At 39.9% G+C, this 27,227-nt stretch overlaps 1 protein-coding gene across 1 annotated transcript in view; it reads left to right on the top strand.

Moving 5' to 3' along the window:
* The window catches only part of LOC150081308 (uncharacterized), a gene marked incomplete at its 3' end in the record, with an annotated part of 152,467 nt that overhangs the window by 79,649 nt on the left and 45,591 nt on the right, over window positions 1–27,227 (top strand). The window contains exon 8 of the mRNA XM_090380156.1: window positions 18,972–19,057. Within this exon, the coding sequence (XP_090236282.1) occupies window positions 18,972–19,057 (86 nt within the window). The remainder of the gene's footprint in view (window positions 1–18,971; window positions 19,058–27,227) is intronic.

Here is a 27,227-nt window from a genome sequence, read left to right as displayed (position 1 = left end):
AAAGATGAAAGAGTTCCGTTCTGCGGGAAAAACAGAATGTGGGCTTCTAACGTATGAGAAGAGTGAGTTTAAAGAATAACACCGTGATTGGGTCAGATTTAAATTAGATAGGCGGACATAAGAAAACAAGAAGAAAATAAATAAGGTTCTCTCGACAAAAGTAGAGGTTTTGGTTGTTGTTGCTGTTGTTAGTTTAATTGCATGTGGTGGGGGGTGGAAGAGAAGTCTCAGTGGTAGAAGCGAAAGTATAGAAAAGAGGAAAGTAAAATGGTACCTGTCTGGTCCAGTGTTACTCCTTAAGTAGTAACGTTACTGGGGAAAGTTTAGCTTATCTGTCGTCGGGCATGCTCCTGTGCTAGAATCTGGAAGCTGAGTAACAAGCCAGTCAAATTAGCGCCCTGGCTTCTACTACTGGTGTGGTAATTTCCTCCAGTATTAACAGAGAACTGTTCCCGAAATAAAATAGTACTGAAAGAGCTATATGGCAGACTTCAACTAAGAAGAGAGACTTCACCGCACTCCGTGGAAGGAATCCGCACAAAGAAACCCAACCTTGAAAGAGAAGGAACGTAAGTCCTCTGAACTGTGTTGTATTAGAAAGGATGCTTAGATAAAGTCGTAGATTGTTTTAGAATAAGGTTGAAGTTGAATAAATTACGAGAAACAAGAAAATGTTTAGTATTCAGTTGGTTTATTGGTTGAAGTTATAAAGAAAATTGATATTGCTAAATTAAGAGAGATATATGGAATTGTTAGTATTGAGTTAGCTTATGGATTGCTGTTGTGAAGAGGATTGATATTGCTGATTAAGAGAAATATGAGGAAGTGATTAGGATTGAATTAATTTAGTGTTTGTAGCTGTAGAGAGCGTTAATAGTGTTAATTGAGAGAAATTTTATGGAAATGATAGCAGGTATTATATATATATATATATGGGAAAATTCCTCAGCTCCTGGAAAGCCTCCTTTTTAATACAGTCAGGTAGCTTGTGGACCTTAGTGATGTACAGCGAAAATAGAAATAAATAAATAAATAAAAAACCTCCCACACAGCCTAAATTTAAATTGAGGAAGGACGGTTGCAGGATAGATGTGCTTAAGCCAGTGGGTGGTTGATTTTGAAACAAACTTCCATCTCTTGTTGTGGAGGTGGGTAGTTTGAATAAATTCAAAGAAGAATTAGACAAACTACTGGAGAGAATAGATAGGTGAAGTGGGAAGAGTTTATTTTTTGGCTGATGCTGTATAAGCTTGCTATCTTGCATCATTGCTTTTAATAACACTAATACTATTTAGAAAGAGGGAAAAAATGTGTAGTTGCTAATGACAGCTGACAATAAGAGGAAGTGTTCTTCTGAAATTTATGCAGTATTGATTCTGTAGAGCAATTGAGATTGGTACTTGGAGGAAACAAAGTACTAAGCATGCCCTTGGGATTTTTGTGATAATTACAGGATTATCACATATTCGTGATTCAGGATTTCCTTCTGTGCTGTGTATGACAGTTGTTTGGTTGGTTTTTAGGAGCATTAGCAATTAAGGCCATATTGCTCGAGGATATGCGGTGGTTATTCCTTGACCTTTCCGCATCCTCCGTATTTGGTGGTGACGGGCTCGAACCCCGGTCTAATCAAGAAGCGTGTGCTGCGCACTGCTGCTCCTTCCCACCTGGCTACGGAGGCGCGGTTGTGTATGACAGAAGTCACCTTCTTGGTTTTGTTGTTTGTTTTACATACAACCAAACCAAGTTCAAGTTCAGTACACTGACTATGCACATATTTCGGTTTAAACCAGAATGTATCATTTCTATTTTATCACCGCTAATATTAGCTGTATCAGCCATTGAAGTAAGGGCGGTTAATCATGCATCTGTTGTATTTTTGCTACATTATGTATAAGCAGCCTAATTTTACGTTGCCAACTTTTCTCTGTTTCTCGTTCAAATGGTCCAGAGATGCCCTTTATTTCTGCTTCCGCATTAAATCTTCGAGTAGCACTTCATCTTTTCTTCTTTTTGATGCCGTCTCCTATTGGAGGTTGGCAATCACCACGCTGTACCTCTCTCTCTCTCTCTGTCTTGGGAGAGATGGAAAAGATCCTCCCCATTCCTCTCTTTTCCCCTCTATTATTACTTAGAGCTGTTTATATTTCTCGTTTCGAAGGATGTGTCCCAGGTAGGCAGTTTTCCTTCTCTTCGCTAAACTGAACAATTCACGTTTTGTTCCTGCTCTTTTCAAGACTTCAATTTTGGCGATTCTGTCTAACCAAGATATTTTTAGCAAACGTCTGTAGATCCACATTTCGAAGACCTCTATTTTGTTCACTCTAGTTGTTTTAAAGTCCAAGTTTCAACGCCATATGCCCCATTTATAGCACTTAACGAATATCAGTCTGATTGCCAGATCTAGAGCTTTGTTACAAACATTGTTCTGTATTTTGTAAATGCATTTCTTGCAACCTCTCTTCTTACTTTTATTTCAGCTTCCGGATCTAGATCAGCATTTAGCCAACTACCAAGATATTTAAAATGAGTCACTCTATCTATTGGAGCTCCATTCAATAATAGCTGGACTTGACTTACTGGAGTTTTACTCACGATCATATATTTTGTCTTAGACCCACATCATTATATTTGTTGTTAATACAGTCCAAAAGCAATTGAAGGTCTTCTATATTTTTTGCGAATATAGCAGCATCTTCAGCGTATCGTTTGGTATTTAACAGCTGACCATTTATTTTAATTCCTTCTTTCCTTTCCCACAATGCATTTTGGAAAATAACTTCAGAATAGATGTGAAATAGCATGGGCGAGAGTATTCAACCCTGCCTTACCCCTCTTTTTATATTGATCTCATCAGTTTCGCCCTCTTCAACACTTACAGTGGCTGTTTGATTCCAGTAAATTTTTTGATAAGTCTGATGTCCCTTCCATCTAGGTCAAGCTTTTTAAGTGCTTCTATAAGCGTTTGGAAAGTCTTTTCAAAATCTATGAAACAGATGAACACTGTCTTCTGGTTTTCTCTACATTTTTGTAACAGCACATTCATACCTAGGAGAGTTTCTTTTGTGCCTAGTCCGCTTCAGAATCCAAACTGGGTATCAGACATTACTGATTCACATTTTTTGGAAATCCTGTTTTGGATTATCCGTAGCAACAGCTTCAACATGTGGCTCATCAGACTAATAAGATGAAAATCGTTGCATGAGGTGATGTTGCCCTTCTTTGAAAGAGGGATGAATGAAGACCTTAGCCAATCGTTAGGTAGCGTTCCATTCAGATACATTTTATTGAACATTTTGATTACATCTTTCAGCTTTTATTCATCTAGAAGTTTCACTATTTAAATTGGGATTTGATCCTGCCCGACTTCTTTGCCACTCCCAGAGCATATTTTACTTCAGACTGTAGAATTTGAAGGCCTTCATCCATAGGTATTTCTAAACTAACGTCCTGTTTGACATCATCTAAAAGCGTCTGTCTTGATGTAAGTTTCCCACATCTTCTTTCTGTCATCACCTCTTAAAACTAATTGATTCTGGGCATTCTTTATTGTGTATAGCATCCTTCTGTTTATATTTCCTGTTAATTCCTTTAGCTTCTTGTGTAAATGGAAATTATCATGCTTTCGTTCTGATTCTTCTATCTCTGTTGCTTTTTTTCTAGCAGACACTCTTCTTTTCTTTTGCTTCCTTGCTTAATTTTCCTCTTGATCACTTTCTTGATTTGCTGGGGGGGCACCATTTTTGAAATCCCTTCTTTCATCCATTAGATTTAGAAGCTCTTCTATCATCCATTGCTTTTTTTTTTCAGTTTGTTTTTCATCACTTAGAATTTTTATTTTCCGGTACTGATAACGATCTTACCAAACTCCTTCCATTCGTAATTTACGTCTTCAGCTGTCACTCTGTTGCTTAATTTTATGTTCAGTTCTTTCTTCAGTTTTCCTCCGTTGAGACCTTGAGTTTTTCACAATTTAATCTGTTTGTCCTATTTCCTTTCCTAATGATTCTCAACCTAGTTTTAATAGTAGTATCTTAAAAGTAGCATTTTAATAGTAGTAGCGCGCACAGTGGTCTTAACCAACATCCTCCCCACAAAGGACGGAAAAGTTCCCGGTTCGAATCCCATCAATGGCGCGAGGAACGTTTTTGAGCTTTTTTCACTCCTTGGACAGCGAGGACAGCACGGTTTCCCCTCCCCTGAAACATGGGTTTTTCATCCATCAAAACAGACAAACCGAGGAGAGCACACTAGAATTTACCGACATGCACGACCGCTGCCAGTGGGTTGGCGAGGTAGGTGTCGTTTACGGGAGCAGTTCAGGAGGGCTCCGAATATTTTTTTCACATTGCCTTCCGATTGGTTAACATTCATCAAGAGAAGACAATGAACAAAGAGGATGCCTATGGCGATCCGATACTGATGACGGATACGTCTCAAATCAGCGTCATGTCTGATGGACCAGAACTGACTACCCACAATGCGTCGAGTAGTAGTACAAGATTCTCCACCAAAACCGAAACTAGAAAATGGAAGAACTTGAAATACAACTGAAGGACGACAAATACCAACATATGGAATGACCTTCTAGTCTCCTCCAGCTGGGGTGTTGGAAAACGCATCCTGAACCTGACCTTCCGTCGTTTGATGATCTAATCCGGGTGTCCTAACCCGGTTACTTTAAATCCCCATCCCCTCCTCGTGTATGTCTTCGCACGTAGCACAGTGGTGATAATCCCTACCCTTCCCCAACACACAGGATGGAAAGAGACTCGAGTTCGAATCCGTCAATGAGACCAACTAAATCGTGGTTGATTTAGTTGGTGTCAGCCGACGATAGTAAGGTGCTTTCTCCAGGAAATTGGAGAAAGCACCTTGCTATCCTCTTAGGGTTTTTCGTCCAGTAAAACGGGCTAACCGACCAGAAAATACATGCAATTTACGAACATATTACACATGAGTGGATTGAGGTTTTCTCAGTTAACCGTAATATGATAATATATTTATACACGCTCACTGGCCAAAATATTAGAAACTTTTTGCAACTGCTATCAACAGATAAACGTACGGTATGCAAATGTAAATTGTCACGTGGCGTAACTACAAGTTCCTTGGTATTAGATAAATGCTGTACACTTTCCAGGGGCTTCTTAGATTATCCGTAGCAACAGCTTCAACATGTGGCTCATCAGACTATATGATCCAGTGATCCACGCTCCAGTTTTTCCCTCGGTAACACACTTCAATCGAATCTTTCGATTTTTAACAGACCGCAAGTCCCAGACTTCTTAGTTAGTCTGGGACTTTCGGAAGAAAGGTCATCTTTTCGATTTTCGGAAAGGTACTATTACTAGAAAAAAGTAAGAAATCTGGCAGAAAAAAGCTACTCCAAGTAGGAGACCGCAGGAATTTAAAGCTAATTGTGCGTCAGAATAGAAGTCCAGTGTGCAGTAAATGACTGAAAAATTCAATTTAGACAAGGAAAGACTCATTTACAACCGAACTATGTGGCTGGAGTTGAAAAATCTGGGATTTGGTGTACGAAAGCCGATTCTGTCTGTTAAAAATCGAAAGATTCGATCGAAGTGTGTTACCGAGGGCAAAACTGGAGCGTGATCAGTGGATCATATGGTCTGAGGAGTCGCGATTTACGCCTTTTTTGCACGAGTAATAGGGTGAAAGTGTGGCCTGAACCTCATAAAGCCGTTCATCGAGATGAACGGCTTTATGAGGTTCAGGCCACTGAAGCAGCTGGAAGGGGCATTATGGTAGGGGATATGTTCTGTTGGTATTGGCTGAGTCTGGTCATACCGTTGAAAGGTCATATTACCGCCAGTAAGAAACATCTTTGTCGTATCCGACCAACAACTTACAATAATTTATTTTTACGTGGATTGTGATGGAGTCTTTCAAGATGACAATGAACCGATCCGAGTAAAAATTGTATCTGAATGGTTCGAGGAACATTCCCAAGGTTTCTAACATCTACCCTGGTCATCTAATTCTCCAGATCTAAGTCCAGTTGAGAATTCGCAGTTCTCCACCGATACAGCAGTTAACTGATGGAAGAATGGTCAAATCTGAAGTTTGACTCTGTCAGACACTTGGAACCCATGGCACGATGTGCACGGGCTGTAATTCAGGCAAAAGGTGGCCTTACCGTATATTCTTCTGTCCTCTTCCCTCCTGTAACCCAGCAGTGAAAAGCCAAACAGAAACATAACCGTTCCACTAATTTTTCACCATTAAGAATCTGTAGCTAGGAAGATAAATACAAATAGAAAATAGAAATAATGTTTAGAAGTTATATAAGGTTTATATTCATGTACCAAAATGAAAAAAAAAAAATAATAATAAATAAATAAAATAATCATAAATATAGATTCACTCTTGGGCGTTGGATAATTCAGTAATGATCACAAATGTAACATTTTGTTTACTAGTGAACTCTCAAGAGATGTGTCGCAGTACAAGGAAAGAGAATGAACATATAAATCTAACACGGAAAGTTTTCCTTATTAGCGCGGTCTTTTGTTCACACAGCTTAATGTTTTTTTCTTTATAGATTGCAGCAATAAAAATAAATCGTTAACCTTCAATACCATAAATTAACCTGTCAGAAAATCTGTTTTATAAGCGAATCTCATTTGCGCTAGACTTTTCATTCTTTCCAAAAGTCTACTGCTTTCAGGAGTAAGCAGTCGGTCGTTGCTGCAGGTAAGAACTTTAGTGGTTTATTCGGTAGTTCTACTTCACATACATGTATATAGAATTCATAAAATAATGAAATTAAAAATTAAAATATTTTAAAATCATGACCGGATTATTCATTAGATCAATATTGACTGTGGGGAAAGTGCTTCATTGGCCCCCTTCTCTTGAATTTTTTGTACAAAGTTTAACACTTCACTTGATATGGAATACAGGAGAGTGTCAGTAAAGAAGAACTTACCATTCCTATGATGTTTAACCAGTGCACGGTATGCTTCAGGAAGGCGAGTCACAGTAAGCCTTACAAAAATGTATTTCTGTTGGAGAAAGATAATTGAGAAGTGCACTTAAAGGACTAAGAAAATACTGGTATGGCCAAGTGGACAAGAGAAATGCGAATGAAAGTCGAAGACTCATTCGCATTTCTTTGGCCTTTGTGGGTAGCACAGTTAGTAAGATCACCGTCCTCCCCACACCGGGTGGAAAAGATTTGAGTTCGAGTCCCGTCGATGACGGAAGGAATTTTTTTCACAAGTTACCATGCTACCCTCGCCTGAGTTATTCGGTTTTTTCCTCCCACAAACTTGGGTTTTTCTTTCAACAAAACAAAAAATCGACCTAGAACACGTAATTTAGAAAATGGTGTACACGGAGCAATATGGCTTTAGTCAGTAATGCCCATAAAATCCTACTACAACAACAACGGAGACCTCCTTTGAAATGTTAAAAGAAAGGAAAGGGGACATTAAAGGCTTACAAATCTATTTCTGTTAGTAAGAACAGAGTTTGGAAATAAAGCACTTAAGGAATAAAGAGAAAACCATATATTGAAAGGCAAAGAGCCTTACGGATTTCCATTAGTGGGAGTACGCCTTAGTAGGCAGTAGTAGGTTAAAATTAAAAGCTTTCGATATGAACAATAGACAAAGTAGAGGGCTATGAGTAGAGAGGATGAGTAAATTTAAAAGGGTCAGGGAAGTAGTGAGCAAAATAGTTTAATCTGTAACTTAACCTTACTTCAGGACTCGACACTTAAGGTATTTTGGGGTATTGCGTCGGTATGTAGCGGCTTCAAAGGCATGGTCAGCAGGTGATCAGGTGGTTAACAGACGAAAGAGTTGAGTATGAGGGAGGTAAAGAAAAAAAAAAAAGGGATGTCAATGAGTAGAGAGGAGAAACATAAAGTGATGTACATAAAGTGAAGTAGCATGTGGGAGGGTAGAAAAGTCAGAGTGAGTAGATAGAGCTTATTGAGATGAGTAAGGTAACATGGTATCCGTCTTGTCCAGTTGCCCTCTACACAGTAAGGTTTTATGAAAAGCCAAGGGAAAGTTTAACCTGAAAGTCATTGGGCATGTTCTAATTGTAGGAGTTGATCCAGAAGCTAAGATAGTGAAACCGACCTCTACTACTGCTATGTACAGGAACAGTTTCTGTGATAATATTCTCTTCATCTTATCACAGAAACTGTGATAAGATGTGATAATTTTAGACTCCAGCTAAAAAGAGAGGCTTCACCGCGCTTCGTGGAAGGAATCCGCAGAAAGAAACTCCACCGTGAAAGAGAAAGAAGTAAGTCCTCCGAACTGTTGCTTACTGGTTGTATTGAAAGGGTTGGTTAGATAAAATTGCAGTTTATTTTAGAATAAGATTGAAGTTGAAGAAATTAAGAGAAATATAAGGAAATGTTTAGAATTGAGTTAATTTACTGGTTTAAGTTGTAAAAGGAATTGATATTGCTAATTAAAAGTGATATAAGGAATTGTTTTGTATAGAGTTGCTTATTGATTGAAGTTGTGAAGAGAATTGATATTACTGATTTAAGAGAAAGTTAAAGAATTGTTTAGTAGTAAGTTAGTTTATGGGTTGCTGTTGTGCAGAGAATTGATATTGCTGGTTAACAGAAATATTAGGAAACGATTAGAATTTAATTAGTTTAGTGATTGCAATTGTAGAGAGAATTGATATTGTTAAATGAGAGAGAACTATGGAAATGACATGTATTATGTATTAACAGATTAAAAGTTTTGTATAATAAATGACTTTGCTTTATAATTTTGTATATATAGATATATATTATAGGAGAAAATACTACATTCTTCAAGAGATTTGGCATTCATATCAGATATTTTCTGGATTTTGGTGAATTAATTACATTAGACTTAGTTTCCAAGAGATCTCATATCGTCGCATCATTGCTTTGCTTTAGGTATTTTTGACAAACGATCTCTTCTCTTGGATTTAGCGGTCGAGCTCTATTGTGTAAACCCTTGAATAGCACAGTTGGTAGGATTTCCATCCTCCCCACACCAGATGGAAAAGACCTCAGTTCCAGTCCCTTCAATGACGTGAGGAATTTTTATGGGTTTTTTTTCACAACGTGGCTAAGGTATTCGGTCTCAGTCGAAGACAGCATGGAACTTTCTTTCTGAAACTCGCTTTTTCCGTCCAGTAAACAGCAAATTGACCACAGAACATACGCAATTTACAGACATTATATACGGCGCAATATGGCCTAAACTATACAACAACCAACTGACTAACAATGGTTAGCATGGTTTTTTCTCCCAGATACTCTGGTTTCACTCCCAGCAAAAGTTGTTGTTGTAAGATTTTAGGCGCATCAGCAACATAGGCCATATTGCACCATTTGTAATGTCATTCGGATTATATGCACTAAAAAACAGGTGAAATATGCACTAAAATACATACGAAAACGCTAATATATGCACTACAATTTTTACATTTATTATCGTTTATTCAATTAACTGGACCACAATTTCTTTGTATTCAACATGTTAATGTAATGAAACCGTTTATGAAAAGTTTTAATATCTTTTGTTTTAAATTTTTCCCTTTCAAACTCACACCCGGAATAATTTTTGTTACAATACTCAATAATATATATCTCAAAGTGGTCCATAGTGGTCCATTGTAAATTTGTGGCGTTTATCGTCCAAGATCATTATACGCAGAGAATGACATCTCTACTTCTATGGAAGTGACTGGGCTGTATTTAAAAATGTCAGCTTTTAAAGCCTCTACTTGAAATGGAAGTTCATTTCCTTCCCCATTTATGAATTCATCTATTTTCCTTAAAGCGTGAAATCCTGAGTTCTTTTCTAAAACATTATTATATTTTCTTCTTATTTCTTCTCCTATGCATCCAGACACGGTTGAAATTTGCAATTCAACATTTTCCATCTATCCAATTGCGCTGCCCAAAGAAAGTCCCCACGTTTCAAGTTCGGTTATATGACCAGATGAAATGGGTCTGAATGAACAATAAATGTTTTCTGGCAAAAGAATCAGAAAGCATTGCCTTAATACTGCCAATAGCCGCTGAATGCGTACTGTCCAACCAAGGAATCAACAAATTCTTGTATAAAATCAAAATTTTTAGCATAAAACGATGCTGTGTAAGACAAAGTCTTACAAATACATTTCTCTTAGTAGTGTGTGGAAGTAAAACACTTAAGGAATAAAGAAAACATCATTACAGAAATATTTGTAGCTGTAGAGAGAGTTAACATTGCGAAGTGAGAGAAATTTTATGGAAATGGTAGCATGCATTATGTAATAACAGATTAAATGTAAATGAATACCAGTTATGTATATACCCTCAGCTCCTGGAAATTCTGATATTTTAACGCAATGAGGTAGCTTGTGGAACTTAGTGCTTGAGCTGTTGTACTTAAATAATAACAACAAATTCCCTGTACTAAAGTACAAGCGAAATAAAAAAATAAATAAATAAACCCACTCCTTCCCACAGCTGCTTGTAACCATGTTCCCAATCTTGTGAGAACAGGATCAGGTGTGAGAGGAAAAGTAGGTAAATTGCTATTCTCGAAGACGCTTTCGACAAAATCTTTTTTATAATAGAAATAAGTTTGCTAATTTCACCAAAATTCTCCCGATTTGCCTTTGCCAACTTCCAGTATGTAACCCATGGGCTAAACAAGTAACATGGATCAGATTTGGATTAAAAAAATTGTAACGCAGACGCGGCTTTTACCACATACGAAGCAGCCTCACTAACAAAAATACCACACTCTGCCCCGTGGTGGAGACAGACCAGGTACACCAGTATTATAGTTATTTACTCTGGCAGGTCCTGCCACCTAATTTCCTGAGATTTCAGTGCCTAGGACCTGAAAATAAAAAATAAATAAAAAAAACCGCTACAGATAGGGATCAGTCAAAAGGATTACTGATTATGCAACTGATGTTGTTATTAAGTTTTTGGGTGTAGGGCTCAGTCAATTTAGAGATGGTTCAGACGCTGGTTATAAGTTAGAGAAGGGAGGAGTGAGACTGAAGGCTGGAGGAAAAGACAGAGATAAGGGGTCCATAGAGAAGATGACTCCCCAAATCAGTGGAGCAGGCCCATGCCCCACCACAGGGAAAAGAGGGATGGCGAGGGGGCAGGCGACCAGGGGTAACCTCCCGCTGCTTGGGTGGTGGAGAAAAAGAACCCCGCAAGGGAGCGTGGCAAAGAAAGCTTAATGGCAGCAGCTGAGCTGTGTCCCGTCCCATCTTGTCTTCTTTTTCAGAGTCTAATGTGTCCCACGTGATGTATACTTGTCACTACGAGTTCGGAGCTTTCAGGCCTGGTCGTCAAGTGTGTGGTTATCACTAGACTGTGTCACTAGTACGGGTCTCACCGCGGATTTGTCCCTTTTGTTAAGTCAAAATTAGAGATGTATGTTCACTGCAGTCTGACTTGGAGGCGGTTTCAGGGCTTCTGTCCATTTGGTTACTGGGTCAGCAGAGTTGCATAATATCACAAGTTGTAAAGAGTCTAAATCAGGAAGGTCCAAAACAGTGTTGTGATTCATGGAACAGAGGTCCCATCCCAATAACGATGGTAGTCATTGACAGTCTAACTTGAAATTGATTCAGCAGAGCTGCATAATATCACAGTTTGTAAAGAGCCTAAATCAGGAAAGTCCAAAACAGTGTTGTCGTTCATGGAACAGAGGTCCCATCCCATTAACGACGGTAGTCGTTGACGGTCCAGCTTGAGTTTGGGCAAGACGAGTTAATCAGGTGTACATTCGTTCCAGCGGTAGGGATCTTATTCTTGTGAAGAGCTCCTGGCAATATTGCGAAAAGGCCTTGTACTCTCTGTCGCTGTCCAACAAGTAATGCTCCTGGAGTTTTGGATTGAAGTTAATTCTGGTAATCAGAATGCAGCGAAGGTCCTCATGCAAAGGGCAGCCATACATTAGGTGAGACCAACTCTCCACAATGGCAGATGGAATCATCAATAATTCCAAGACTTGAGAGTTTCGCTCTGATGGATCCGTGACCTGTTATCATGAAAGTTGTGTACAGGCCGGGAGAGAACCATGAAGGAGACTTGGGATATACCTTGTTGATATGTGGAGTAAATTTCCTAGTGATATCTCCTTTAGTAGAGTTAGCCCATCTATCTTGCCATATCTGCTGTAAATGGAGGCTAAGGCACTTCTTTTCAGCAATCAAGTTATTAGTGGAATCAATGGTGAATGATTTCAACAGCTTCAAAAAGACACAGGTAGCTAAATGTTCAAATTGCAAGAGTGCAGGACTTGCCTTTGCCCATTCAGTGAGGGATCCTAAATGCCCAAGCTATTTAAAGGCAGTGAAATTGCACAAAACAGAAAGTTGAATATGAACAGTTCTAAAAATCCTCATAATCATCAAGCTTTGAAGCTGCTGCAACTAAATGCCCAGAGAGCCAGCACATATTAACCCCAGGGGCTCACATCTGGTGAGTATGGGTTTGGCACACCCAGGGTCCTGAGCTGGATATCATCATTCTTCTCTTTCTTGGTGATTCCCTTCTTTTACTTTTCTCTTTCTCTCTCTCTCTTTCTCTTAGGGTAACTGGGGAATTTTTTTTTTTTTTTTGGCGGTGCAGCATAAGCCTCAGGCTTCCTTGCACCATATAGCTAATAATAATAATAATAATAATAATAATAATTTGTAGATCAACTAAAACAAAATGGAAGAACAAGAATAGACATAGCCTGTATCCAATAGTCCTACACCCATGGAGGAGGGTTCAAGGATACCCAAGATCAAAGAGGATTATTGAGGTCACTACTGACACCACGTGGGCTGCCTTGGTAATAAGAAATTCTAGCATTACAATCACTGAAATCGTAATCTATGCAATCCACTGGTAGTCTGTGCCTAAATCACTTCCCCTCCGGGAAGCTTTCATGTAATGTCTATGTACTGTAAACCAGATGAAAACATAGGACCTACAATACTTACAGGCAGCTGAAGCCCTCCTACCTGACAGTAAAATCCTGGTATCTATGAATACTAACTGCAGGTTCTCACTATGGCAAAATCATAACTTTGGTAAACTTACCTCAGACAGGCAACACAGAATGGGCAGGACTTGGAGGACTTCATAGTTACAACATCCTTCCAGTACAGGACAATCCAAAAACAGGAAAAGTGGTGAATAATAGACTTAGACGTTGTGATTGTTTACAGTTTATGCAAGGGCTGGCACTGGCGTTTGTGGCACCTGAGGCAAAACTTGTACGGCACCTAATTCATATCATAACTTAATACGCATATACTGTATGTGCAGTAGCGCATCTAGCAGCGGCTATTTTAAGCGGCGCTTGTGGCAAATGCTTCACTTGCACACACTTAGGGCTGGACCTGATATTGTCCTCCGTCTATGGACTTTAATAAAACTTTAGATGATTTCCAGTATGCTTTAGTTATGCTAAAACCTAATAACGTTATTGTTACTACAGTACTGATGTCAATGCAAAATCTAGTCTATGGCACAATGTAACATCATATATGAGAATGTTCCTCCAGGAATTTATACTGTCATAATTTATATATGTACGTGATAAATAAACCTAATCACAGTTATCTATATTTTGTGGTGCCATGGGAGGATCTAAAGAAGATTTCACTATTGTAACTGCTGAGTCAAACATGAAATTTGTGATTGGCAGATAAGACCGGATTACATATCGTGCTACTTCTTTTTATGTAGGAAGTTTTTTTACATCCTTGGACAGTCAAAACGACTACCGAACTTCATTAGATTTTCGCTTAAAACAATAGATTGGTCCTTTTTTGATGCTGGTTTTTTCTTTCTCCTCTGATTTCGTCTGCTTAGAAGAAAATTAGTAGACAAAGCAATGTCCTTGGTAGTCCCGAGATTTAACAGTGTTGCGAAGATGTGTATATCGGTCTAGGGGGCAGTACGAACGTCATCGCAATTGGTCCTCTCAAGAGGTAAATAGGTTACATTATAACTAACTGTTCTTAAAGAATAATTCGGAGACTATAACTGTCCACACACGTGACATCTGGTCGTGTTAAAGAATCAGGGTAATTCTAATCCTTGGGATTTGTTATATAAAATATCCAGAGAGAAATCGCGGAGTTGGGACGTGTTTAATACAGTTTATATCGATTTTAGAGAGAAACTATAGGATGAGTTGTAGTTGTCATAGGGTTTTAGGGGAATCAGAAACTAAGGCCATATTGCTTCGTGTACATTATCTGTAAATTGCTGTGTTCTGAGGTCGATTTTCTGTTTGCTGGACGAAAGATCCGAGTTTCCGGGAGAAAAAACCACGCTACCCTTGCCTAAGACCGATTAACTCAGCCACGTTGTGAAAAAGGTCCGAAAATTCCCATCCGTCATCGTGGGACTTGAACTCAGGTCATTTACACTCGGTGTGGAGAGGACGGCGATCCTACCAACTGTGCTACACACGAGGGTCTACAAGTTAGGAAGACTAAATTGGAGCAGTATTGTCTAAGCTTATTCCAACAGATGAACCTATGCTGTCTGTGCGTCTAGCAAAGTGGTATCGTCACCGTCCTACCCACACCGGGTAGAAGAGTCCCGGGTTCGAATCTCGTCGATGACGCAAAGAAATTTAAAGGGTTTTTTTTTTCACTTCGTTGCTGAGTTAGTCGGTCCAAGGTGTAGATAGCAAGATTTCCCTCTCTCCAAAAACCAAAAGAAAAAAAAAAGCCCTTCTCATTTCACCCATCCACTCGCTCCAAATTTTTGTTTAGTTCTGCCTTGAATTTTTTTTAAGCCATCAACTTCTACAACGACAGATGGAAGTTTGTTCCAGCAATAAACCACACGATGGCTAAAGGCAAACTTCCGCACATCTATCCTACAACCGTCTTTCCTCAATTTGAATTTATGCCCTCTAAGGCGATTATTCTGAGCAAGAGGAAGAATCCCGTCGGCATTGAGCATGCTCAAATCATTCAAGGCTTTATACACCTCAATAAGATCACCTCGCAGCTGTCTAGTCTCCAGACACTGCAATTTGCAAAACTTAAACCTTTCTTGGTAAGAGTAACCCTTTGTTCCATTCACTAATCTTGTTGCCCTTCTCTGTACTCGTTACAGCAGCCCTACATACTTCTAAAATGAGGCCTCCATTTTAGAAGTATGTAACAGTAAAAGTGTGGCCTGACCATTGTTTTATTCAAGTGGATAATGACAAGACACCATGAGCAACTCTTGCATACCATCTTCACTGCTCAGAACACTTCATATCTGCCTGCACAATTATCCCCAGGTCCTTTTCATTCTCTACCACTGTCAGTGTAGTACCAAGCAGTTGGTATCTTACTCTGGGGTTAATGCTTCCCACATGCAGTGCATTACATTGGTCAAGGTTAAACTTCAGTTGCCACCTCTCAGCCCATCTGCTCAACTTTTCTAGATCCTGTTACAGCAGCGTACTGTCATTAGTGTCATTAACAACACTGCCCACCTTTGTATCGGCTGCAAACCTGGACATTAAGCCTGATATACTATCATCAATATCATTAATGAATACAAAAAACAACAATGGACCCAACACTGAATCCTGGGGGACTCCACTAATAACATTACTCCACGAAGAGCAGTGTCCATTGAATACCACTCACTGTATTTTTCCACTCAACCATCCCTTTATTCATAGCAGCAATTTGCCTTCAATGCCACACTGCTCCAATTTGTGCAGCAGTCTTCCATGTGCAATAGCATCAAAAGCGTTTCTAAGATCCAAATATATGATATCAAACTTATTATTTGCATCCAGTTCCTTTGTGACCACATCATAGAATTCTATCAGATTGGTCAGACAAGGATTCCCCTTTACAAATCCATGCTGTGTCCGAGCTATAACTGAAGTGTTGTCTAGATGATCCCGCAGTGCTCCTTTAAGCAGTGCCTCCATTAATTTTCCTGGAAGAGAAGTTAAACTAACAGGTCTGTAATTACTTGTGTCGCCCTTTGATCCTCCTTTGTGAATTGGGGTCACCTTTTCACATCTGTCCATGGGTACCTTCTCTGAGTCTTTTATATAACTGGATAGATCCCATCCACCCCAGGTGCCTTTCTTATGTTTATCTTCAACAATTTCTCCTGCACTTTGCTTTTTGTTATTACAAAATCATCTAGCTCACTGCCAGAGTTTAATTCACTTTTGGCCTTCTCCCTCCCTAAATAACTTCTCATGGGTGAATGTAGATGTAAAACACTCATTTAGTTTTTTAGATACCAGAGACGGATCATCAACAGTTGAATCGTCAATATCAACTGGACCAATCTGATTCATCCCCTTCTTTCTAGAGTTTACATAAGTAAAGAATTCTTTGCTGTATTTCTTTGCATCCTTACCCAAAGAGTTCTCATAATCTGCCTTTGCTTACCTAACCTCCTTTGTTACTTGGTTACAGACCAGCTTATATCTATCGTAGGCTTCGATGTCACCCATTAATTTATATGTACCCTATGTATTTTCCTTCTCTGCCATGTGTCTCAATAGTTCATCTGACATCAATGTAGGCCTAAAACTTTAACAATATTTCACAGTTGGTCTGAAAAGCCTAGTAGCTTTCAAGATTAATTCTTTGAATGCTTCCCGTTTTGAATTTTCTGTTGGTAACATCATCAGTTGGTCCCACTGTATAGAATTTAAATACTGTCTCAGACCACCGTAGTCACCTTTACGAAAGGAAAAACCCTTCCCTTTACCCATGATAATAGTTACCTCTTTGAGTAAATTCCACTTCAACACACTGTGATCACTGCCACCTAGTGGTTCCTTTATCTGCATATTCTTAATACATGAAGAATCACTACTGATAATGAGATCAAGAGTATTACTCTCTCTAGTTGCCTCCTGAAAATACTGCTGTAGAAAACAATCATCCAATAAATCCACAAAACCCTTGCTTAGTGTGTGAGTGACCAACCCACAAATTCCAGTCAATATCTGTGCAATTAAAATTCCCGATTATAAGACACTCTGATTTACTGGCCGACTCTGTTTCTTATACTCATTAGAATCATTAGGCCTATAAGGTACTCTCAATTTTGCTTTCCCAGTGCTTATGTCACATCAAACTGACTCGACATGGAATTGTCCAGCCATGTCCACTGGCTTGTTTTAGATGTTTAACGCTAATTAATCTGTAATAGACAAGATGGGATACTGTAGTCCCGGGGAGGATAACTAAGTAGTTTATTCCAGATGTAACAAAAAAGTGAAAAGTTGGTTCACACCTAGTGTACAGTCGTTTTTCTAATAACAGGTTCATGTTTCGTTGAACGATAAGCTATTGGCATTAGGGCTAACAAACACCGGCTGTTTCTGCAGAGCCAAAGTAAGTTGATAACCCATATTGTAAGAGTGCAATATCTGTGATAGTGTCAGGATAGTGATTAGTGAGATTCTGTTTACTACAATGCTTACTAAAATGCCAGGAATGATTATGTTTGTCAGATCTGAGGAAGTTTCGATTATTTTAGGATTTTGCCAAAGGAACATTTGATTTAAGGAAGAGTCAGCTTCAAACAGTTCGGAATTGATCTACACCATCTGGTATATAGTTGATTGTATCCTTCCTGATTGCTCCAGACTGATTGTGATATTGATGAGTTTTTTTTTTTTTTTTTGTTTAACGCTCTGAGATCGTAAGAGTCCTGTCTACCGGAAATGGTTCACCTTCCCATGGCAGTGACGAGCATCCAGAAGCACCTTTCCAAGGTGCTTCTGGATGCTCGTCTGGGTGTCCAAGAGGTCAACACAATATGCGTTAAGCACACGAACATAACACATCAACCGCCAGGTGCGCCGGATGTCAAAAATTTTACTGCTACATCCGACGTCGACATGTTACTGTAACTCACGCTGTTTGAAATAAATTTCGCGCACTTTGGGACCTGTTAGAACTAGACAAACATTTGGAGCGAGTGGATGGGTGAAATTAGATCTTTTCTTTTTTTTTTTTTTTTTGGCTGATGCTATATAAGCTTGCTTTCTTGCATCATGTGCCTTTACTAATGTTAATGTTAGATATCGTGTTTGCCGTGTCTTATACGGCTGCACGCAACATCTGTGTTACCATAGTAGTTGAATTAAGGTAAACTAAAGATCGTGTTTCACACCGCGGGCTGACTAGCGGGTGCGCGGATGGCACAGTAGTATCGTCATCGAGTGGAAAAGGCCCGGGTTCGAATCCCGTCGATGAGGCAAGGAACTTTAATGGAATTGATCTACACCATAGTCGAGAGTTGATCTACACCATGAGACCGACGAACTGAGCCACTCCATGGCTGAGTTCTTCGGTCTCAGGCGTAGATAGCAAGGTTCCCCCCCCCCAGAAACTAGGGTTTTTCGTCTGGCAAAACAGACAAATCGACCATAGAACACACGCAATTAACAGACATAAGACACACAGCATGGCAGATTAATTTAATTATTCGGGTGGCCTAAAAATAATAATTTGGTTTGGCTGTCCGCGGCACAACATACACACTACGCAAACACACACTCATATCTCGCCCATTCAGAAACGGTCCCAGGTCTATCAGCGCCCTGTGCGAGATTTCTTCAAATCAGTGAATTTTGCACCCCCTAAATTTTGGCGTCCTGTTCTGGGGAACCGTTCGATCCGCCCCTGGGCCATTGTACAGAGTTTTGTATGTCATCAGAGAGAACCATGGTAGAGATGAATTAACGGTTAGGGGCCGTCTTACATAAGACACAACACATGTCACATGTCAGGGCGGGTCCGCGGATATAACGCAACCGGGTGCGTTTTATATATATATATATATATATTTTTATTTTTTTTTTTTTCATGATTTGTAAAATTTGGCGTTCCGGGCAACGACCCTGCTAGTCTGTGCCTTAATCCAACACTGTTCTCCAGTACGCGTTGGGGTTACGCCTTTTTATTTGTATTTTTTTTTCGTTTTTAAGATTGATTAATATGTTCGACATTGAAAACTTTATTGGTGAAGTTGAAAAACGTCCAGCTCTGTACGATACGAGATCGAAGGAATATAGTAATATGGTTTGAAAGCAATTTTGTGGAGAGAAATTTCGCAAGCTATGTATGAAAACAGATGATTGTCCACAGAAGAAAGAAAAGTATTTGTTGTCAGACTGATCGACATGATAGGATGAACCCACCAACGGTGGTGTCTCTTTGATTTATTAATTAAATAAACGCAGAGTGCAGATAGATAGTACAACTGGGTTCTTTCCATGTCTGATGTTCAGACAAGACTGATACCAATTATGCCACCGCCGGGGGAAACACGCTCGTCTAAAAGTCTCGGACTTAAAACCGGAAAATGGAAGAAATAGATGTTTTAAAATTTTTGCTTTTTATTAAAACTTGTTGTTAATTAACTTATTGTACACTAGTGTGCAAAACTTAAGGACCAGTCATGTTTTCACCTGTAGCTTCTTATAGGAGTGGCCTGGATATTGGAAAAGCATACCAAAGGAACCTCGCAAGGTACAGAAATTATGAAGGAAACAACACCGACACAACGACGGAAACAAAACGGTACAGAGGGACTTTATTCAAAAATGGCAACATAGCACTGGCTGCCATGATACAGATGCATCACTGCCAAAGATGGAACAATGGGAAGAGGTGGTCCTCAGTAGGAGATATGGCCACCCCTAATGTCGATGCAGGCTTTGTACCGCCTGTCCATACTTAGAACAATGTTGTTGATAAGTTCTTGCGGTAACATCGTCCATTCCTCTGTCAGCGCCATCTTCAGCTGGTGAACATTTTCTGGTGGGTGTGAACGTGCCGCTAGGCGTCTCCCCAGAGCGTGCCATATGCATTCGATGGGATTTAGATCGGTTGAACGGGTAAGCCAATCCATACGAACAATGTCCTCATCACTTTCCAAAAGCATATCAACAGCTGCAGTGCGATGGGGTGTGAAGTTTTCATCCATAAACACGAATTCGGGCCAATGGCACATCGGAACAGACGCACACGGGGAAGGATTACCTCAGTACAGTAGCGTGCATCGGTTACAGTACCGCCTTCCAGTATCTGGAGTTGTGTACGTCCATCGAAGATAACGCCTCCCCAGATGAGAACATCTCGCCCGCCATATCGATCCCTTTCAGTGATGGGTGATATCGTGTGCCAACCTCTTGCCAGATTAGCTGACGTCCAGAATCGCTGCTGAGACTGAATCTACTCTCATCAGTAAAGAGTACCTTATCCCATTGAGCTGCTGTCCCATCCTTGTGTTCGATGCACCACTCTAAACGGTGTCTCCGATGGGCAGGTTTTAAAGGGACACAGCGTACTGGCCGTCGGCAAACAGTCCACCTTTGTGGAGTTTCCTGGCCACAGTAAACCGCGATATCCTGCGTCCTGTGCAGCTGGTCTGCAATGGATCCCGCTGTCTGGTGTCGGTCCCTCTTGGCCTGTGAAGTATATAGCGGTCATCATTGGGTGTTGCTTTTCTTGGACGACTACCACTGGTCCTTCGAACAGCTGTACCTGTCGTTCTGAAGGTTGACCACGCACGTGAGACAATGCTATGGGCGATACCGAACTCTGCAGCCACACTCCTTGCACTTCGACCTTCCAAATTATTCGACCCCGGGCAAAGTCATCCAGATGTTGTCTACTGGTCATTTCGTTGTCTGTAGCACTGTATGAAACCAATCGAACGTCTGTAACAACAGTGCTCACCAATCGGTAAATTGCACTTAACTGCTGAACTGCTGCTTTTATCTGTTTATGTGAGCCCTCTCATCACGATTCAAATTTTTGCATGTGCACCATCTTTCTGATGAACGGCTACAGTTATGCAAATCGCCACGCCGGTTTCGTTTGATTTTGTGGTTGTAAGATTTAAAAATAGTGTTGGTCCTTAAGTTTTGCACACCAGTGTATATACAATAAGTTAATTTTGTAGAAAGAGAACGATACGTGGTTAGTCAGATTAAATAGATTAAATGACATTAAATTACTCGTTGCAAGTTCAATTTGGTAATTGAATTACGATGTAGGATGGGGCTGTGTCCACAGAGAAATAAGATACTACTCTGTGGCTGTGTCCAGAGAGCCGAAGGATTTATGGTCCGATGATGGGTTTCGATAAGAATCCTGAAACGTCATCTGCTAACAATTCAATGTAGAAATTAAGGTTGTATTCTATATAAGTTTAATAATCCTATTTTTTAAAAATAATTTCATGTGGTATAATAGTGTCATTTATTATTATTATTATTATTATTATTATATAGTCTATAATTTACCGTATTGTAGTGTAGTTGTGGATACCTACTGCACTTTTTAATTAAAAAAAAAAAAAAATCGAATATTCTCGTAAGACAACCAAACATTTAAAAAAAAAATTGTTGGAGTTCATTATAGACTTGTAGCAGTACAGAAAAATAGAATTATAAGGAGAAGAGTGCACAAACGTAATTTTGAAATTTTGAGCTGTTTTTTTTAACGATTTTATTGTTGAAAATAGAAATTATTAGTACTGTATATATATATATATATATATATATATATATATATATATATATATTGTATTATAATGTATTATAATATATACATCCTCTGTGTATATAATACATACAGTCTGTAGCCAAATGGTGTTCATGTTTCAAACCAATATTCAGACTCAATAATTAATAAATAAATAAAAATAAATTATCTGTCACAGATGAGTTTTTAATTTTTGGTAGAAATTCAGAAACGGGTACCTCTTTCAAAATGGCGGCGAGACGGCTGTGATTGACGCGTGTTGACTCCACCCATTGTCACATGATCTCCTTACCACACGGAAACAGCCGGCATGGGTGACACGCACTGCGTGCCAGCCGTGTCACCCCGTGCCATGTACCTAACGGCACTGGAAACACGAGGCACGCTAAGGTAAATCCAATAAATTTAAAAGTTCAAGTTACAAAAATGTCACTTATTCAAATGTCACGTGACATTTGAATAAGTCGGATATAGCTGAAAAGGGGAGAAGGTAATTTAAAAGGAAATTTCGCGAAAGAAAAGGAACGGCAAATCAACAAAATTTAAAAATACAACAAAAAGTTACACGAAATGCAATCACTTCATTCTTCTCGCCCGTACATAACTAGACTATTTCGCGAGCATTAACAACGAACTGAGACGAAGAAAAACCACTCATCTATCGGTCGGGTGTCCTCCTTCAATCCTCGGTTTCTGGCTTATATACAGAGCTTACTACAGAGTTCCCATCATTAAGATGAAAGAAAAGCTAAACTCTATAGCTTAGGCGACAACTCGGCGTTGTTATGGGCCTATATGAGACCTTGAAGGACAGGGTGGATGCCCTCGAAGGAAATAAATTGAGGGGCCCATCAAGCTCTCAGCTGCCCACATCAACACCAGAGCTTGGACTTGGTCATCTTGCAACACAGAGGCAGCCCCCAAGGCAGAATGCGCTGGTCCAACAGGAACTAGTAGTTGTTGGTGACTCAATTGTCAGGGAAACGGGGAACATGCTTTGTAAAAAGGATAGGTGGAACAGGACCAGGGTATGTCTGCCAGGGGCAAAGGTTGATGACGTTGTAGAGCAGATATCATCTTTTAAGGGCACAAAAGGTGATATAGTTGTACACGTTGGCACTAATGATATTAAGAGTAGGAGACCAGCGGAATTACTTAACAAGTACAGGTCACTGTTGAAAAAAAGCCGTGAAGTAGGGTTGAATTTGAAAGTGTCTGCAATTCTGCCCAGACACGATAGGAGGGAGTATATGATGAGAGCCTTGTCGATCAATTCGGCCCTGGAAAGATTGTGCAAGGCTCAAGGGGTAGAATTTTTTTCAGCCTGGACTGTACTTGTTAACAGGAGAGATTGCTTCTACAGGGATGGGATACACTTAAATAGAAAGGGTGCAAGAATATTTGCTGATGCTATCGAGGCAGTGTTAGGTGGGTCGGAAAACTGCTAGCTTGGGGGGAGACAAAGACTAATGGATTAACAGTAGCCACGGGCAGAGGTGAAAGAGATTCTTGCACTGCTTCTATTGGAATGAGCAGAAGCCTGAAAAACAAGATGCAGGATATTTCAGAGACTGCTGGAAGTCATTGTGGTACAAGTAAACACATGGGTTGTGTTAGGGTAGCTAAGAATAGAAACAGGTGCAGGTATACTTGCGTGTACACTAATGCTAGGAGTTTAGTAAATAAATTTGATGAATTTGAGGTATTACTCAAAACATCAAAGGCAGATATTGTTGGGACATCAGAGACGTGGTGTCACACAGATATAAGGAATGCAGAACTGGAATTTGGGGAGTACAACGTCTACAGAAAGGATAGACAGGATAGGAAGGGAGGAGGGGTTATGCTATTAGTTATAAAACACATAAAATCCAAGGAAGTGAAGCCAGTTGACATCGCTGGACAGTGCAGTGTTGAGTCAGTTTGGTGTGACATAAGCATAGGTAAATCAAAATTGAGAGTAGGAGTGTGCTATAGGCCTAATGACTCTGATGAGTATAATAAGATACTGTACAGGGAAATAGAGTGGGCCAGTAAATCAGAGAGTCTTATAATGGGGGATTTTAATTTCCCAGATATTGACTGGAATTTGTGGGTTGGTCACTCACACACTAGCAAGGCTTTTGTGGATTTATTGGATGATTATTTTCTACACAAGCATGTTCGGGAGGCAACTAGAGGGAGTAATACTCTTGATCTGATTATCAGTAGTGATTCTTCATGCATTAGGAATCTGCAGATAAATGAACCACTGGGTGGCAGTGATCACAGTGTGCTGAAGTGGGATTTACTCAAGGAGGTAACTACCATCAGAGGTAAAGGGAAGGGTTTTTGCTTTCGTAAAGGAGACTATGCTGGTCTGAGACAGTATTTAAATTCTATTCAGTGGGACCAACTGATGATGTTACCAACAGCAAATTCAAAATGGGAAGCATTCAAGGAACTAATCTTGGAAGCTACCAGGCTTTACATACCAACCAAGAAATATTGTTCAAGGTTCAGGCCTAAATGGTTGTCAGATGAACTAATGAGACATATGGCAGAGAAGAAAAATGCATGGGATACATACAAATTAATGGGTGACGTGGAAGCCTATGATAGATATAAGTTGGTCTGTAACCAAGTCACAAAGGAGATTAGGCAGGCAAAGGCAGATTATGAGAAATCCTTGGCAAAGGATGCAAAGAAAAACAGAAAAGAGTTCTTTACCTATTTAAACTCAAGAAGGAAAGGGATGAATCAGATTGGTCCACTGGATGTTGATGGTTCAACAGTTGAGGATCCAGCTCAGGTGGCTAACAATCTAAATGAGTATTTTGCATCTACATTCACACATGAGGAGTTATTCAGGAAGGGGAATGTCGTAGGTGAAGTAAACATTGGCAGTGAGCTAGATGATTTTCTAATAACTGAGAGGAAAGTGGAGGAGAAATTGTTGAGGATAAACATGAAAAAGGCACCCGGGGTGGATGGGATCTATCCAGTTATATTAAACGAGGCAGCAAAGAAAGTAAGCAAACCCCTAGCCATAATTATGAGAGCTTCTTTGGACTCAGGGGAGGTACCCATGGACTGGAGATGTGCAAATGTAACCCCAATTCACAAAGGAGGATCAAAGGCTGACACAAGTAATTACAGACCTGTTAGTTTAACTTCGGTTCCAGGAAAATTAATGGAGGCACTGGTTAAAGAAGGACTGCAGGATCATCTGGACAAGAATTCAGTTATAGCTCAGACACAGCATGGGTTTGTTAAGGGCAGGTCTTGTCTGACCAATTTGATTGGATACTATGATGTAGTCACAAAAGAACTGGATGCAGGGAATAACTTTGATATTATATATTTGGATCTTAGAAAGGCTTTTGATACTGTTGCGCATGGAAGACTGCTGCACAAATTGGAGAAGTGTGGCATTCGAGGCAAATTGCTGCTATGGATAAAGGGATGGTTGAGTGGCAGAAGACAGAGAGTGGTAATCAATGGACACTGCTCAACGTGGACTAATGTTATTAGTGGAGTTCCTCAGGGTTCAGTGTTGGGTCCATTGTTGTTTTCTGTATTTATAAATGATATTGATGATGGTGTATCAGGCTTAATGTCCAAGTTTGCAGACGATACAAAGGTTGGCAGGGTTGTTAAGGACACTACTGATACTATGCTGCTGCAACAGGATCTGGAAAGGTTGAGCAGATGGGCTGAGAGGTGGCAAATGAAGTTTAACATTGACAAATGTAAAGTACTACATATGGGAAACAGTAACCCCAGATCAACGTATCAACTCTGTGGTACTACGCTGACAGTGGTAGAGAATGAAAAGGACCTGGGGGTAATTGTGCAGGCAGATATGAAGTTCTCTGAGCAGTGCAGACGAGCTGCAAGAGTAGCTCATGGTGTCTTGTCAATGATATACAGGAATTTTTCTAGCAGGGACAGGGATGTGATTATTCCCTTGTATAAGGCATTGGTCAGGCCACACCTTGAGTACTGTATACAGGTCTGGAGGCCTCATTTCAAGAAGGATGTAGAGCTGCTGGAACGAGTACAGAGAAGGGCAACAAGATTAGTGAATGGAACAAAGGGTTGCTCTTACGAAGAAAGGCTTAAGTTTTGCAAATTACAGAGCCTGGAGACTAGGCATCGCCGAGGTGATCTGATAGAGGTGTACAAGGCTTTGAATGGCTTGAGCATGCTCAATGCCGATGGAATTCTTCCTCTTGCTCAGAATAATCACCTGAGAGGGCATAAATTCAAATTGAGGAAGGACGGATGTCGGATAGATGTGCGGAAATTTTCCTTTAGCCAGCGGGCAGTTGGTTTGTGGAATAGACTTCCATCGCTTGTTGTTGAAGTTGATAGCCTAAACGAATTTAAGGCTCAGCTGGACAGGTATTTCGAACGAATTGAGGGGTGAAATGGGAGTAGTGGTTGTTTTTTTTTTTTTTTTTTTTTTGGCTGATGCTGAATAAGCTTGCTTTCTTGCATCATATGCCTCTACTAATGCTAATGCTAATGCTATACAAAGAGCTATGTTACTGGCAACCCATCGAATCTGCCGTACAGTCTCTACAGCAGCTCTCCAAGTTATAGCAGGCACCCTCCCTCTCGACCTTTACACAATCTACAAGGGGCTCTGCTATCGAATTAAAAAAGGTATTCCGGCAACGATCCTGGATATAGAACTCTCACTAACTACAGATATAAAGCAGGAGAAATCTCGATGTCTCAATAAACTCTTCAATGTATGGAAGACCAGATGGGATTCTTCTACTGTAGGGGTTGTAACTCGGAGTTTTCTTCCGGAGGTAGCCTTTGCAACCACTAAAAATAACGCCCGATGGTTCTCCCTCAGCCTCGAATCTTCCTTTCTCATTACCGGACACGGTTCTCTAAATGAGAAACTGCATACACTGGGACTCATCGACACTCCCTACTGCTTTTGCGGACAAAGTGAAAGTTGGAAACACTTGCTTCTGGAGTGTATACATTACAACGACATCAGAAACCGTCTCCAGAATAAGATCCAGGACTTCCCACCAGCAGATCTGCATCAACTGATATGTACCCAAAACAATCTCGAAGCCTTCCAGACCTTTGCAGCTGAGGTATTTGCCTGGAGGAGGAGGACACTGATCGTCAATCACCGACGTGGAAATGCCGATCATTAACAATTCCACTGCCAACTGAAAGTCACCCCTTCTACTGACTATTTTTTTTTTTTAATTAATTTATTATTTTTTTTTTTTCTAACCTCCGTTCTGCATTGTTTCCGGGTCCTGCCCTGGAACTAGGAGCAGCTTTGGCTCACCTTTTCTTCTTTCTCACTCTGTGCAGGATAGATAACCACTCTCCCATTTTTTTTTTTTTTTTTTTTCTTTTTCTTCATTCTCTCTCTGGTGGCACCCGATTTATTTCTCTTCACTGTAGCCATGGTGTGGGATTAAAATTATTTATTTATTCTTTAATTATTTTTATTTTTTATTTATTTTTATTTATTTATTATTGTTATTTTTATTTATTATTTTTATTTTTTATTTTTCCTCAAACCTGCGTTCTGCACTGTTTCCGGGTCCTGCCCTGGAACTAGGAGCAGCTTTGGCTCACATTTTCTTCTTTCTCCCTCTGTGCAGGATAGATTACCACTCTCACTTTTTTTTTTTTTCCTCTTTCTCTCTCTCTGCTGGCACCCCGAC

This window comes from Mastigoproctus giganteus, chromosome 8 (assembly GCF_048544385.1).
Source record: "Mastigoproctus giganteus isolate SK-2022 chromosome 8, ASM4854438v1, whole genome shotgun sequence".
NCBI classification, from domain to species: domain Eukaryota; kingdom Metazoa; phylum Arthropoda; class Arachnida; order Uropygi; family Thelyphonidae; genus Mastigoproctus; species Mastigoproctus giganteus.
The sequence above is the reverse complement of the archived record's forward strand: the minus strand, read 5'-3'. Positions and strand labels throughout refer to the sequence as shown.